The sequence below is a fragment of the Mytilus edulis genome, chromosome 12 (assembly GCF_963676685.1).
Source record: "Mytilus edulis chromosome 12, xbMytEdul2.2, whole genome shotgun sequence".
Classification (NCBI taxonomy): Eukaryota; Metazoa; Mollusca; class Bivalvia; order Mytilida; family Mytilidae; genus Mytilus; species Mytilus edulis.
Window position 1 is genome coordinate 69170000 of NC_092355.1, and position 14909 is coordinate 69184908.

The 14909-nt window shown below is 31.2% G+C and overlaps 1 protein-coding gene across 1 annotated transcript; it reads right to left on the reverse strand.

The window, feature by feature from the left end:
• Window positions 1-251: 251 nt before the first annotated feature.
• LOC139498988 (uncharacterized) lies at window positions 252-9271 on the reverse strand. Its single transcript, XM_071287631.1, has 3 exons — window positions 8954-9271; window positions 4515-4613; window positions 252-4133 (listed from the first exon to the last, which is right to left on the reverse strand). Exon 3 carries the CDS (start codon window positions 1912-1914, stop codon window positions 580-582), a length of 1335 nt encoding a protein of 444 aa, XP_071143732.1. The 5' UTR covers window positions 1915-4133; window positions 4515-4613; window positions 8954-9271; the 3' UTR covers window positions 252-579.
• Window positions 9272-14909: the final 5638 nt, after the last annotated feature.

Consider the following 14909-nt stretch of genomic DNA (forward strand, 5'->3'; position numbering starts at 1 on the left):
GGGGGGGGGGGGGGGAGGGGGTTTAAAGTATTTGGTAGCCCATTAAGACTTATCATGTATGACATGCAAATGAATAGAAATAATAAGTATGTGTAATAGCTGACTTTTAGGCCTCAAGGATAACTAAAGTCAGTTTGCTAGGGGTCAGGATATTTATTAATCAGTAACGTAAAACACCCTGTAATAACAATATGATAAAGTTATACTACCTTTATAGATTATATAATAAATTAGTAATACACATGATAAGTATAATATTCTTTCATTACATATAATGGTATTATACAAAACATTGCACTTCAAAAATACATTTAAGTTATGAACATAATGAGATCAAATATTATGTTTAATCATCAGATCATAGTATTAATGTCTTTACATATAATATTCAGTTGTTGAGATTAACAACATTGATAAATTAAACAAATATTAAAAGCATCTAAAATCAAGGGAAATAACTCTTTATCAAAACTATGTGCTGAACATATATACTCCATAGTTAATTCAACCTTTTAAACGAAATACATTGTAATTTTAATAACATATTACTAATCCTTACCAACTTGTGGAGCAAGGTTGTTACTCTGTTGCGATGTCTCTGCTTGAAAGGTCTTTCATCCATGAGATCAATGCTGTACTATGTCCAATGTCTATATCGCTCTTGCTGAAAACATCTCTGAACTGTTGGATCAAATCTTTTCCTTGCTGTAATTGCACATCTGACAAGTTCGTTGGCATGGTTACTTGATGTGTAGGATCATCTTCTAACTCAGCATCTATCTCTATATCAGCTACTGAAACTGGCTGTATCTCGCATAAGATGGCATTCGGCGAAATAGTAACTGTCCTAGTGGTGACGTTGCTTATGTGAACTGGAATAGTGCCGTTGTTTCTGTAACTGTATGACAGCAATGTAGGAGCCACATCTAAGTCAGTTGGAATATCTGCTTTCTCAGTTGGTTGTAGCATAGCACATACTGTGTGGTACGGTAATTCATGATCTGTGTAACCCTGAATAATTACATCTCTGTTTGGAAGAATCTTGATGGTTTTTCCTTCAGCTGATTTTACAAGTCCTAATCTGTTTGACCTCTTCTGCAGTTCCTTCTCTCTCAATAGCAAACATCGAAAGGTAAAGTACCAGTTGGTATGTAGGTTGACATCATGAAGAAACTTTGAACCAAACCGTAACTTGACATCTTCCATGATTTCCTTTAAAATATTAGTACCAAGCAGTAGTGGAACTTCTCTGTTGTAATTGCTGTCAGGTACAACCAAAAATAAACAACGGTGACGACTACCATTTGTTGCTGCTCCTGGTAACTCTATGCTAGCTGTGATGTATCCTAAGTATGGCATATCTTTTCCATCAGCACATTCTATCTTGATAATCAGGTCCAATGGCTGAATAATCTGATCTTGAAGATATCTATTGTAAAATGTCTCGCTAACTGTACTAACGGTTGATTCTGTATCAAGTAAAGCTGATGTTGTAATGTCGTTGATCTTTACTGAAACTTCATTTGGACTTCCAAGTAAGCCAGGTGATTCTTTAGATGCTTGTTGTTGATAAGAAGCATAAGTACGGTCTTCAGCACCAATCTGTTGGAAGTTGTATGCCTTGCGAGAGTGATCTAGTATAACTCGACATCCTATAGCTATGTGACCTTCATTTCCACATCTGTAACATACGAAAGGCTTCTTTCTATTGTCAAAAGGTATGCATGGTTCATGTGGTAATTCCTGTTGCTGTGCTATATCATGTTCCTGATCATACCAATACGGCTTTCTCTTTCTACGTGATCGTATACGTCTCCTTTTAGGTTGTTGGTTAAATATGTTGAGATCTTCTTCATATCTATCAAGGACGTGTCCAAGTCGTAACAACTCCTGCTTAAAATCCGAACTCGACATACTAATCTAAATAAATGTGAAAGTAAAAATATCAAACAAAAGTCTGAATGTGAATGAAATAATCTGTAATAAATCTATATTCTATTCAGAACTTTCAGAATTCAAATAAAGTATATAAATAAATCAGATATAAATCTGTAAAACAGAATAAGAATCAGTGCAAAGTGAAAAGTGAAAAGAATAAATCAATTAAGTATGACTAAATAATTAAATCTGAAACTAAATTCAATAATTAGTGTAAGAATCTGAAATTCAAAAGTAATTATGTGAAAATAATCAAAGCATATAATCAATATATCAAAAAGAAATGTAAATGAAATATATGACAAATATGATTAATGTAATCTGAAAAAAATAATTTTATTAACAGAATCTCATGTACCTAAACAAGAATGTGAGAATTACAAAACTTTTACGTTTATAATCTCAACACAAAGATTACAACAATACAAGTGTTACAATGTAAGTATGTTTAACCAATCACAACAATCACATGTATCAATCACAATAATCACATGTATCAATCACAATCAATGTAATGTATGCACTATAGTTCAACAATATATATATTATGTATATCAATAGGTCAAGTTCAGTTTCCAAAAAAAATAAAACGTTTTCAAGTTCCAAGATACTTCAAGTCTCAACTAAGTACAATTCTAGTATGCTCAATCCTTATTGAACAAACTAAACTCCAAATCTGACACAATGCACAGTTTGAACAACAGTTCTTCAAATCTCAAATGACCAAAGTGAAACTACAAACAACAAATCAAACTACAGATATCTCACTCGACTATAATAAACTATCAATGTATAAGTCGAATGTCTAAGTAAAGTCAACGGAAAATCAGTATGAGTATATTAGTATCAAATTAATCACTTATATTCAAATACTCAATCAGTCATGGGATATTATAACAATATAGTTATCACATAAAATTAATGACAAGTTATTGCTATATCATAATACTACACCAATATTATATCACATTCTCTGTATGTATACAAACAATTTATAAAATATTCATCAGTATGTACTCATGTGAACATGAACAATCACATCTATGTTTAAAAAAATATCATATACAAAATCACATATTCAAATTCAAAATCTAAATATTACCACATATTATTCAATAATATGACATGGTTCTGTGTTTCACAAACTCATGGCTACTTGTGAGTCAGCCAACATAGATATAATATACTATCCCTGTATACAAAAAATAAAAATGAAAATGCTAAGTGTGTATGCAAGTGTTCTGTTTTTATTTCATCAATGCACAACTACAACTACTAAGTTCCAAGTATGAACTTCTATGTGTGTAGTATAAGTTGTGTATTGCAATAAATCAACTATGTAATAACACTAACTGATACTAAGTCATGTATGTATCAACCAAATATCTAAGTCCAAATGTAAACAAGTATAAATGTAACTAAGTACGGATGTACCCAAGTATGAATGAACCTAAGTACAGATGCACCTAAGTATGCACGGAAGTGTAAGTTAAATCGGGTATTAACTGTAGTGTAATGCTAGATGTGTATGTGTAATCGAGTATCAATGTATCAATGTATGCTATCAACAAACACTAAGTACTGTATGTATACTAGTGTATGTGTAAACTAAATTCAACTAAGTGTATGTGTAAACTAAATTCAACTAAGTGTATGTAATGTTTAAATCAGAAATAAAAAAATTAAATGTATACAGGAATAATATATAAATGATTTACCTTCAATATGCACTAAGTATTCCACAGTATCAACTTCAGATCAATGTTAAACAATGATATCAAAATCAAATAAATTTCAAATTCACAATCACAAAATAACTAAGTTCTATTTCCAAAATAGGAAATCTAAAAGTTCGATTACTATTTTTAAAAAGTAATTTCCGGAACACATGTACTGAACTGCACTGTTGTCTTTCGGTGTAGAATGTAAACATCCGGTAACACGCACATGTAGTTCTTTTGTTGATAAACAACACGTGATGGACATCTCATGTGATCACAACAAATCATACTTCCGGTAACACGTGGTAACTATTGACATCGTAGGTAAAATCATCAGATTGATCCTAGCGGTGATCTGTGCCATCAAAACCAGTAGTGGGCGCCAAATGTAATAGCTGACTTTTAGGCCTCAAGGATAACTAAAGTCAGTTTGCTAGGGGTCAGGATATTTATTAATCAGTAACGTAAAACACCCTGTAATAACAATATGATAAAGTTATACTAACTTTATAGATTATATAATAAATTAGTAATACACATGATAAGTATAATATTCTTTCATTACATATAATGGTATTATACAAAACATTGCACTTCAAAAATACATTTAAGTTATGAACATAATGAGATCACATATTATGTTTAATCATCAGATCATAGTATTAATGTCTTTACATATAATATTCAGTTGTTGAGATTAACAACATTGATAAATTAAACAAATATTAAAAGCATCTAAAATCAAGGGAAATAACTCTTTATCAAAACTATGTGCTTAACAGATATACTCCATAGTTAATTCAACCTTTTAAACGAAATACATTATAATTCTAATAACATATTACTAATCCTTACCAACTTGTGGAGCAAGGTTGTTACTGTCGTGGCACAAACCAATTTAAACGTACATACTGTTATATCACACAGTGATATCTATATGACAGCTTACAAGTTCTGTAAACCAAAATGACAATGTTAAATAACGGATTTTAATGAAACCGTATTTAAACATAGACCTTATTATAAAACATACAATGTAAACAATGTCCGTGTGTATAAAATAAAACAGAACTCGGACAATACTTTATATATGTGCAGAAACGTAGTTCGCTATCTAATACAACTTTGTTTATGTTTTCTATTTATAATCAATCAACAATGTTATTGTGTACGGACTAGTTCACACAAGTAATACACGGTGGTATTTAAATCTACTCATAACAAAGTCTTATCGAATACACCTCAAAGTATCGATCGGAATGTGTGTACTTTCTAAACTGTTTTACATCACTGTGTCTAAACCACACCGGCAAAATTTGTTCGGACTCGATGGTATCTAACATCCGGCACAATGACGGAACATTAATAGACAGAAGAAAGCTAGGTTTCTCCTTATTTTCTTATTTTTTTTTATGATATCGAAGAATATATATACATATACAACTATTTTCTATTGTGAGATGCAATATTTTCTAACACCGTTCTATATTAACGGAGAAATAAGTCAAAATGCATGTCAAAATGACGAATTGAGTGAACCTTGCCTCGAAATTGTTTAATTTCTCGTTAAATTGTTCACATTGTACGGAAAGAAAGGTACGGGAAGATAGATATTGACACGGAGATTGCAAATTTAGTAATTATGAGCATCTCCATAATTGTATCTCTGTGTATGGAACGAAAGAAATGGGTCATGTCAAAATGGAACTGGCCGGTTTCGTCAATGTATACAACCCGGTTTCGTCATAGATTTCAAAATGCATAACCCGGTTTGGTCAAATAAAAAAAATCATAATCGACTACATTATAATTGATTATTTAACTTCAGCGTTCAAAAGGAGTTTTGTGGGTCGTTGGAAAACAAGTTCGTCATTTATATGAGTCTCAGATTCAAATAAATAATAAGCAAAAACTTGAATTCCTACTCTTATAGAACACAAATATTTTAATTTACTTTGCATTCCGAAATTTTTTAACAGCATTTTGAGATTAAAGCTCTCTTAATATGCGTTTTCTATATGAGTTATGGGAAAATATGTTGAACATGTTTAAACTTGAAATTAAACTTTACGGTCTTAAAAATCGAAACACACAATTGATATGTGATTTTCTCGCACAAAAGGATGGACACCTTTATAAGTAATCTAATCATTCTATGTTTGTAATCTTTTCTACAATCGTTAAAAATAAATCTTCTTAAGGATAAACGTTGATAATAAGACAACTGTATATGCATGCATAATCGACATAGAAAATGAATGTAGGATTACAACTACCATGCATTAATTTTTTTTTATCCCTTATTGTAACTATACTGCTATGTCCAAATTAGTATAATACTAATAGTCTTAGGTCATCGACAAAATTCAATGATAATTATTTTGTTAACATTACTAAAAAAAACCGAGTCTGTACTGTCGCCGTTGTGTTATGATGATCGTACACTGATGTTGCATCGTTGGTCAATATATTTTGACAATATATACGGACAGACGGATTCAGTTTATTTCAAAGTGGACGTAATTCGAACAACTTTTACATATCGCCGAGCGTAGCGAGTCGAACAATATTTTGATTATTTTTTGCTTTACAAAATCGTTAAATACAGGAATCAATATAGTTTTGGGCAACCAAAGGTGGGGTCTGGGCGTGCAACCTATACGTCATCTAGATTCGCCACTTATCTTATAAAGTGTATACCGAATTAAAATATTGTAAGAAATGAGAAAACAGGGACACCCGGGAAATCGGTTTATGTGAGTTGGATTATGTTTATTATAATAAATGCCGAATATCAAGTTCTTTTTATCGATTTCTATACATTTTTTTTCAAATATATATAAAAGTTATATAGCAAAAATGATAAGGCAGACAAATAAATATACAAATAAATCGACTTGGCCGATATCCTAATAAAACTTATTGACCTTTAATTACGAGTTTTTTTTTCATTTCTTTGCGTTTTTACACGCCCGTCCCAATTTTGACAGGACGTATTATTGTATACACCCGTCTGTCCGTCCGTCCATCCGTCCGTCTATCCGTCCGTTCCTCCATCTATCAGTCATTCGGTCCGTCCATCTTTCCGTCTATCTATCCGTCTGTCCAGCATAAACATGTCGCACCGTAACTTCAGGACAGCTTATCTTATTAAAAAAACAACAGATTATTTAAAAATGTCTATCAACATGAAAAGTTCGAACAAATTCCAGGCGACAACAACCCGACCATAGAGCAGAAAACAGCCGAAGGCCACAATGGGTCTTCAATGAAGCGAGAAACTCCCGCATCCGGTGGCGTCCTTTAGCTGGCCCCTTAATAAATATTTATACTAGTTCAGTGATAGTGGACTTCATAGTAAACTGCGAATACATGTATATTTATTATATTTAAGGGATAATTTTAACTATGATACAAGTTTTGACACACATTGCGCATTTACTATTCAGGCTCTGTCATCGGACGAGTTAAGGTTTTTTCATCATTTTTTATTATTTGTACTTTTGTCGTACTGTTTGTGTCAGCGACAACACTTTGACTCAGTCCATTCCCGAATCACACGCTTGTAATTCCATGGTTGTCTTTTGTTGCTTTATACCATATGCGTTTTGAACATAAAATAGGCAGGTAGTTATCTTGTTTGAATTGTTTTACATTTTTAATTTAGGGCCCTGTTATAGCTTGCTTTCATGCAGTTTGTGTGTTTTTCTCATTGTTTAAGGCATACGCTGACCTAAACTTGATTAATTCAACATAATTTTTGTGTCTAAAAGAAATTTGTCTCATTGTCAATGTTTATGGGATAAGTGGTTACCGTCACTTCTTCTTAATAAGACCTAGATATAAATGACGGTCATGTTTTGCAAACCAACTTTTATTCACATTGAAAATACAAAACTGTCAGATATTGTTTTCGAAAGTTATCTTGAAGTTTCAATTGAATTTGAACTGTACAAGAAATGAATTTGAACTGTAAAAATAATGTGAAAAACATGCCTATGAAAATAAATGTGCCTACCAGAAACGGGGAGAAAGTTACAAATCTCACTGCTATGTTATGGATGCTTAAGTGTGAAAACTCTTTAGTGCGCAAGTAACACAGTATATATAGTACCAGAAAATCTGGCAGGACTGCATGCATGATTAATTTGTGCAGAACAGTATAGACTATAGTCGGTTTGGGACTGTTCGTCAATGATTGCATGCATAAATGTATTAATAATTGATAGTAAATATTGTAAACTAAGTGTATATAATATAGTATAGTAAATTAAAATTATGACACAATCAAAACACATCCTTTTATTTTTCATCTTTACATACTAATATTATAAACAAAGAAAATATAATAATGTTACAAATTAATTAGATGCAAGTGTTTGCTATTCAGTATTTATATTCCATTAAAAATTAGTTTGAAGTTAAGTGAAATAAGGGACACGCCTTTCATTAGGAAAATGTGTATTATCATAATTAACTATGTCCAAAAGTGCCCGTTTAAAATAGATTTTAACACGCCAAGTTTACTTTACAATAAATATATATTTAAATTCTCGAAAAACAATGTTCAGATCCGTGTTAATGTTGCTTTTCATAAATTGTTGGTTTTAAAAAAATAAAAAAAAACCGGGTGCTATATATAGACGAAACCGGGTGATTGTTAGTAAACAACAATGACCAAACCGGTGTATTTTTATTTGACATGACCCATTTCTTTCGTTCCATACACAGAATTACAAGTATTGAGATGCTCATAATGACTAGTTTTGCAATCTCCGTGTCAGTATCTATCTTCCCGTACCTTTATTTCCGTACAATGTGATCAATTTAACGAGAAATTAAACAATTTCGAGGCAAGGTTCACTCAATTCGTCATTTTGACATTCATTTTGACTTATTTGTTCGTTAATATAGAACGGTTGTAGAAAATATTGCATATCACAATAGAAAATAGTTGTATATGTATATATATTCTTCGATATCATAAAAAAAAAAAAAAAATAAGGAGAAACCTAGCTTTCTTCTGTCTATTAATGTTCCGTCATTGTGCCGGATGTTAGATACCATCGAGTCCGAACAAATTTTGCCGGTGTGGTTTAGACACAGTGTACATATAGCTCTAACGAATGACTACCAGTACTTTATATAATAAAATAAGTGTATAATATATGCATTTTATGTAGCGATAATACTTTTCGGGATCATAAAGAAAAATAACCTTTCATACCAAAAATCATTCAATCTATGAAAATATATTAGAAATATTAATAAAGAAGTAGATAAAGAAAACTCACGTCAAAATGTCAAGTCTGTCAATGCAAATAGAATCATGACTATTCTCTATAAATTCTCAAACACTTCAATGGCTACTGGACATATACGTGTGTCCATTTTGACTCCATTAGTCCTTCTGACTCTAAACAAAGAACCTCGGAACTGAGCGGTAAAACTTTACACTAACCAATCAAATCCAAGTAATCATGAATAATGTATGGAAACGTTTCAGTGTAATAAAAGTTTATATGAAACAATATGTTTTGAAGTTTTATTTATATTAACATAATTATACATCTTTATTTTACAATTACAATATATACAAAATAAAGAGGCTACCACATATGTCTGAGGGGCATTGAAACAACTCTACATCCAAGTTGCAATTTGTAAAAGTAAACCATTATACGTCACAGTACGGTCTTTTACACGAAGGCAAAAAAGACTAGTGTTTAACCATTCAATCAGGAAAACAAACGGTCTAATCTGTATAACCAAAACGAGAAACAATTATGAACCACACCAACAAACGACATCCACTGATAAATAGGTTCCTGACTTACGAAGGCAAAAATGACTAGTGTTCAACCATTCAAAGAAGAAAACAAACGGTCTAATCTGTATAACCAAAACGAGAAAACACTTATGAACCACACCAACAAACTACATCCACTGAAAATCAGGTTCCTGACTTACGACAGGCGAAACAAATGCAACGGGTTTAAACGTTTTCATAGCTACCAAAATCTATTTTTTTATATATAAATTAAGTACAAATGTACCTTCTCATATGTAACCGGTTGTGATATCAATTTTTGAATTAAAGAGGTTGCATATAAAGAAGAAGATGTGACATGATTATCATTGGGACAACTAATGATATCATCCATATTCAAATAATTTAATTGTGGATGTAACGCGTCTTCTGATTGTTTTTTGTTTATCAGCTCATAGACATTATTTTGTCTTGTGACCGTGATGTCGTCAACGTTTCTTCATTTTATACTCTGATTTTTAAATGGAATTTAGAAATAAATAACATAAAAAATGTGATGCACACTTTCAAATAACCCGTTACAGTCATAAATAAAGTGAGCAACTATAGGCTAAATATAGGCAACCGTACAACTTTGAATAATGATAAAAAAAAAAAACATATCGTAAAGTTGGTTATAAAAGGTCACTATATCATAATCATCATAATATATGGATAATGTAACCAGTTCAAATAAGAAAACTAACGGTCTTATTCATAACAAAACAATTCAGAAAACCTAAAATTAAGAATAAATAAAGTTTAAATGTAATATACAGATAACTGGCTACCTTAAAAATATTGTCAAATATATTATGTCTTTCAATTATTTTATTCAGCTATGAAATAATAAGTTGTTATGATTATATAAGAAACATCTGTAATTGATTTGGATTTCAACCTATAAATATTTTCAAGTCTATACTAATTATGCATACAGAAGAGCATTCAGGAACTACGATGTTCAAGAACCCAGAGGTTGTGGGTGCTTTATCCTCTTTTCATGACAAGCATCTTTTTGGTCAAAGCCTCATATAATATCTTAATATGTAAAACCCTTGATTTGGAATGTAACAAAAAGCTTGGTTTAACAACAATACCGGTAATCTAAAATATTCTTTAACATCATTTACAAAGGATGAAAATTTTAAAATTCACAAATCTGTACTGCAATCATTTGTTATTAATATCAAAGAAATTAAATAAAATCTACCGTTATTATACTGGATATTAAAACTTCCCAATACTTCTTATAACATATGTAATATGTTTGACGACTATAAATCTTTCTAAAGTGCTGACTACTATTCTTTCTGTAGTTATTAGTTATCAAATGTACCAGGCTTATAATTTGATACGTCGACGCGCTTTTCGTCTACATAAGACTCAGATCAAAAAGGTATAAAGTCAAAGAAATACAAAGTTGAAGAGCAGTGAGTTCAAAAAATTCCAAAAAGTTATACCAAATACGGCTAAGGTAATCTATGTCTGGTGTATTGTCGCAAATTCATGGGAGGTGTTCGTTGTTCTGTGGTTTATATGTTGTAATATACTATAATATCATTTATGTATTTATTTCTCTTCTGTTCCGAGTGTTTTCTTGTCATGGTGTAATACCACAAAAGCATAGTACGTAATACCCTGAATTACGAAAAACAACCACTTTCCACAATAGTAAACTATCTTTTTGTCTGTAAACTGTTCTGACACTCTTTTTTTTATAAAACGTTTTTTCGTTATGATTTTCAATTGCATTATAAATCTTATTTTAATATAGATGTTTATTTCAATGATTGGCTTACGATTATGTAATATATTTGTGTTTGTTCATATAAGATAATCGTCATGTGACTCATGTCATATAAGTTAAGACAAATGTAAGTAAATGTATCAAGAAAAGAAAAGCAGTTCGTATTACAAAGGTAGGACATATTTTTATATTTATGACTCATGATTGTTTTCTTTGATATGCATTGCTACGTATTGAAGCTGTTCCAAACGGAGTTGAATGCTTGAATAGAATGAAAATACTCCTGTATCAAACTATATCACTGAAAATACATCAGTTGTAAAATTATGCATTTTGAATTGTGCTGTAAGATTATTACCATTACTCATGTTAATGTTAATATAATAACGCTGGGAGAAGATTTAAAAAAATTGTTAACTCATAATAAGTCCCTAGTTGTATCTATATACGAATTAGGAAGTGATGAAAACATGTCAAACAAAAGGTTCAAAATGTTTAATGATGCATGGACATAACATTCATTTCCTTTTCCTTTTTGAATTTCAAGATATAATATACCTTTCTAGCCAAAAATGTATCCAGGGGTTTCTAAATGTACCAGACACATAGAAACGTAAACGTAAAGTTTGATATATAGTTTTATTCTAATTGCGATTCATTTATTAAAGTCTCACTTTTGTTTTGCAATTTCTAAAGAACAACTTTGAATAGGTACTCTCATGCGTTATCTTATCCCGCCTCGATACTTAATGAATTTCGTATTCATGTTATTTGTTAAAATGTACTGTCGTTTATATGTTAATTATTAATATAAAGGTATGTTAAGGCGTGCTGCTACATAGTTATTATATTGTCTTTGTATCGCTTTACTGAGTCAGATACGTTATTTGACCATGTTAATACATAAAGTTACCGAATTTTGTAATGAATAACAAAAATATTGTACTCGTATTTGGACAAGGAAACAGACGCAACCTAAGGAATATACCAAAAGGACATAAGTTGTCCTCGAAAATAAGGCCCTTACCAACATCGTTGTTGTGTATAAATCTCATTACATTAACTGCTTGATAAATGAATTAGGTATTGACAATTCACTTTGAAACTCAACATTATCCCCCACGACACTTACTAAATGAATTCCTAGATAATCATAGGAATTCATAGCCAGAAATTAATAGTGGTTTTGCTAATTAATATTCATAATATGTAAATGAGAATTGTACCACGTGATAGTAGTTTGAACTGGACTGCGTTGATATCATTAAAATCATTAAAATCTTTAAAACACGGATATTATAAGTTGCCCGTCACAGAGTCCTTATTTACAATCACTTTGATATTTCCGTAAAGTTGTCAGGCGGTCAAAATCAACACAATAAACGCGAATTTAGTGAATTGTTCGTGCTTTCGTGAGTTTATTCTTCTTGAAATAGTGACATTTTAACTTTACGTGGGAACCTAGAGTTCAATGACTACACATACAAGGTTTGGACTTGCTTATTCTTTGGAAGTTCAAATTTCAAATTTCACCCCGGCAACCTGTTTTTGTAATGACCTTAGTAGCCAATTTTCAACACCAAGTTTGCAAATTTGACGTTTCAGCCATTTTAGCCTGTATTTTACACTGCAATGTTAAAAGCCTCTCGCTTCGATTTTTGAAATAGCTCAGGAACCTGTATTTTTGCAACAACAGTCATTATGTTTCGCTTAAATGGTGTATATTGTTGTGTATATTCATTTTCTGCCCCGGCAACCTGTCTATCACTTAAATTAAAATTAAAACAGACATTTTTTCAAAATTCCCTATCATTTTAATGTAATTTCCGTGACCCATATCCGATTTCTTTAGTATAATATTCAAATAAGCAAAGTGGCGTTGATTTCTGGATATGTTCAACCAAAGATGAAGAACTAAACCTTCCGTCACTGGATTGGATACCTTAATCATCTTTTAAAATACTGGTCATCTACGTATTTTTTTTGGCTTTTTTAACTTTTTTTTATTCGAGCGTCACCAACGAGTCTTTTGTACACGAAATACAAAATGTCAATCCTGGTAATCATGAAGTGTTTATCTACAAAAGTGTCCTTAGAAACAACGGTATATTGCTTGGTCTTACAAGTGCATCACGAAACCTCTTTCTAAAAAGTAAAATCACAAAAAATACTGAACTTAGAGTAAAATCTAATCGGAAAGTCCATAATCACATGGCAAAATAAAATAGCAAAACACACCAAAAACGAATGGACAAGAACTGTCATATTCCTGGCTTGGTACAGGCATATTCAAATGTAGAAAATGGTGGATTAAACCTGGTTTTATAGCGCTAACCCTATCACTTTGATGACAGTCTCATCAAATTTCGTTATATTTACAATGATGCGTGAACTAAACAGACATAATAAATAAAATAGTCAAAATATGGGTACTGCAGTCATCATCGTGTAACAATTTTAAAAAGAACAATTTAACAGAACACAAAAACATCTATCTATAAACACATTCATTGATTCGCGTGTCTGACGTCAGAATATTTTATACATCACATATATTTGTCGTTCAATGTTTATACAAACAATTTTAAAATTTCACATAGGCAATGTTAGAATACAGGGTTAAAAAATCAAAAGTATGTAAGAATTCATTTCAGAGATTTAAAACAGTCCAAAAGTGATATAGAATTTATAAGAATTCAGAAATAGTTCATTCCACTACGCGATAGAATAATTTTAACGTTTGTGGTTCAACGTATTTTGTAATTCATAATAGAAGTATATCGTAATGACATATAATAGAACAATATCATACTGACGGGATCTAAGTTATTAACATCAATTTTATCATCGAAGCCAAGCTTCACAGTAATTGTGAAACTGCAAATTCCTAGATGGCGTGAATAAAATGAGGTTTTTAAAAAAATCCAAAAGTCTAAGACACTTTCATTTTGCAATAGTATAAAACATTGAATTTTCTAAACTTTACGCAAGTATTCCCCTTTTCAAACTAAAAGACAAATTGAAAGAGTTTTAATTGCTTTGTTTCATAAAAAAGAACGGCCAACGTAAATACAAATATCTTGTTTTAGAGAGGGATCAATCCTTTTTTTGTATAAAATCACAGTGATTAAAAACAAATGCCCTGAAACTAACATTATCACGATGGTTGCTTTCTCGATTGCCAACAAATTGAAACGCTGTCTTCCTGGTGTTAGAGCCGATCATCAGAAAACACAGGATTACAGAGAAACAGAGAGTTAAAGGATCTATAAAGTGTAAGGTTCGACATACACTGAATACCGTCGGACCATAACACGTTACAGAAAAGGAAACCAAACCGTCTACTTGTGTTTACATATATTCTCAGTTATGAAATAAAATATCTAAATCCATAAAATCTTATACTGTATTAGAACTCAAATAATCCATGGTGGTGAGAACGGATCTTGCAGGCTGTCACTGGTCTGATCGGGTCCCCAGTAAAGATTAGTCTTACATAGACAAACAAACTGATAAACAATTCAACAGTCAAATAACAATGTTGTCACTTATTCAGAATATTTCTATAATCTCAATTTAAAGATATCATCACCATTCCACATTACGCAACATCGACTAAGCATAATGAAAACATCGAAAATATCAAGTACCGATACCTACTACTTTAACATCAACGTATTTCGCCTTACTA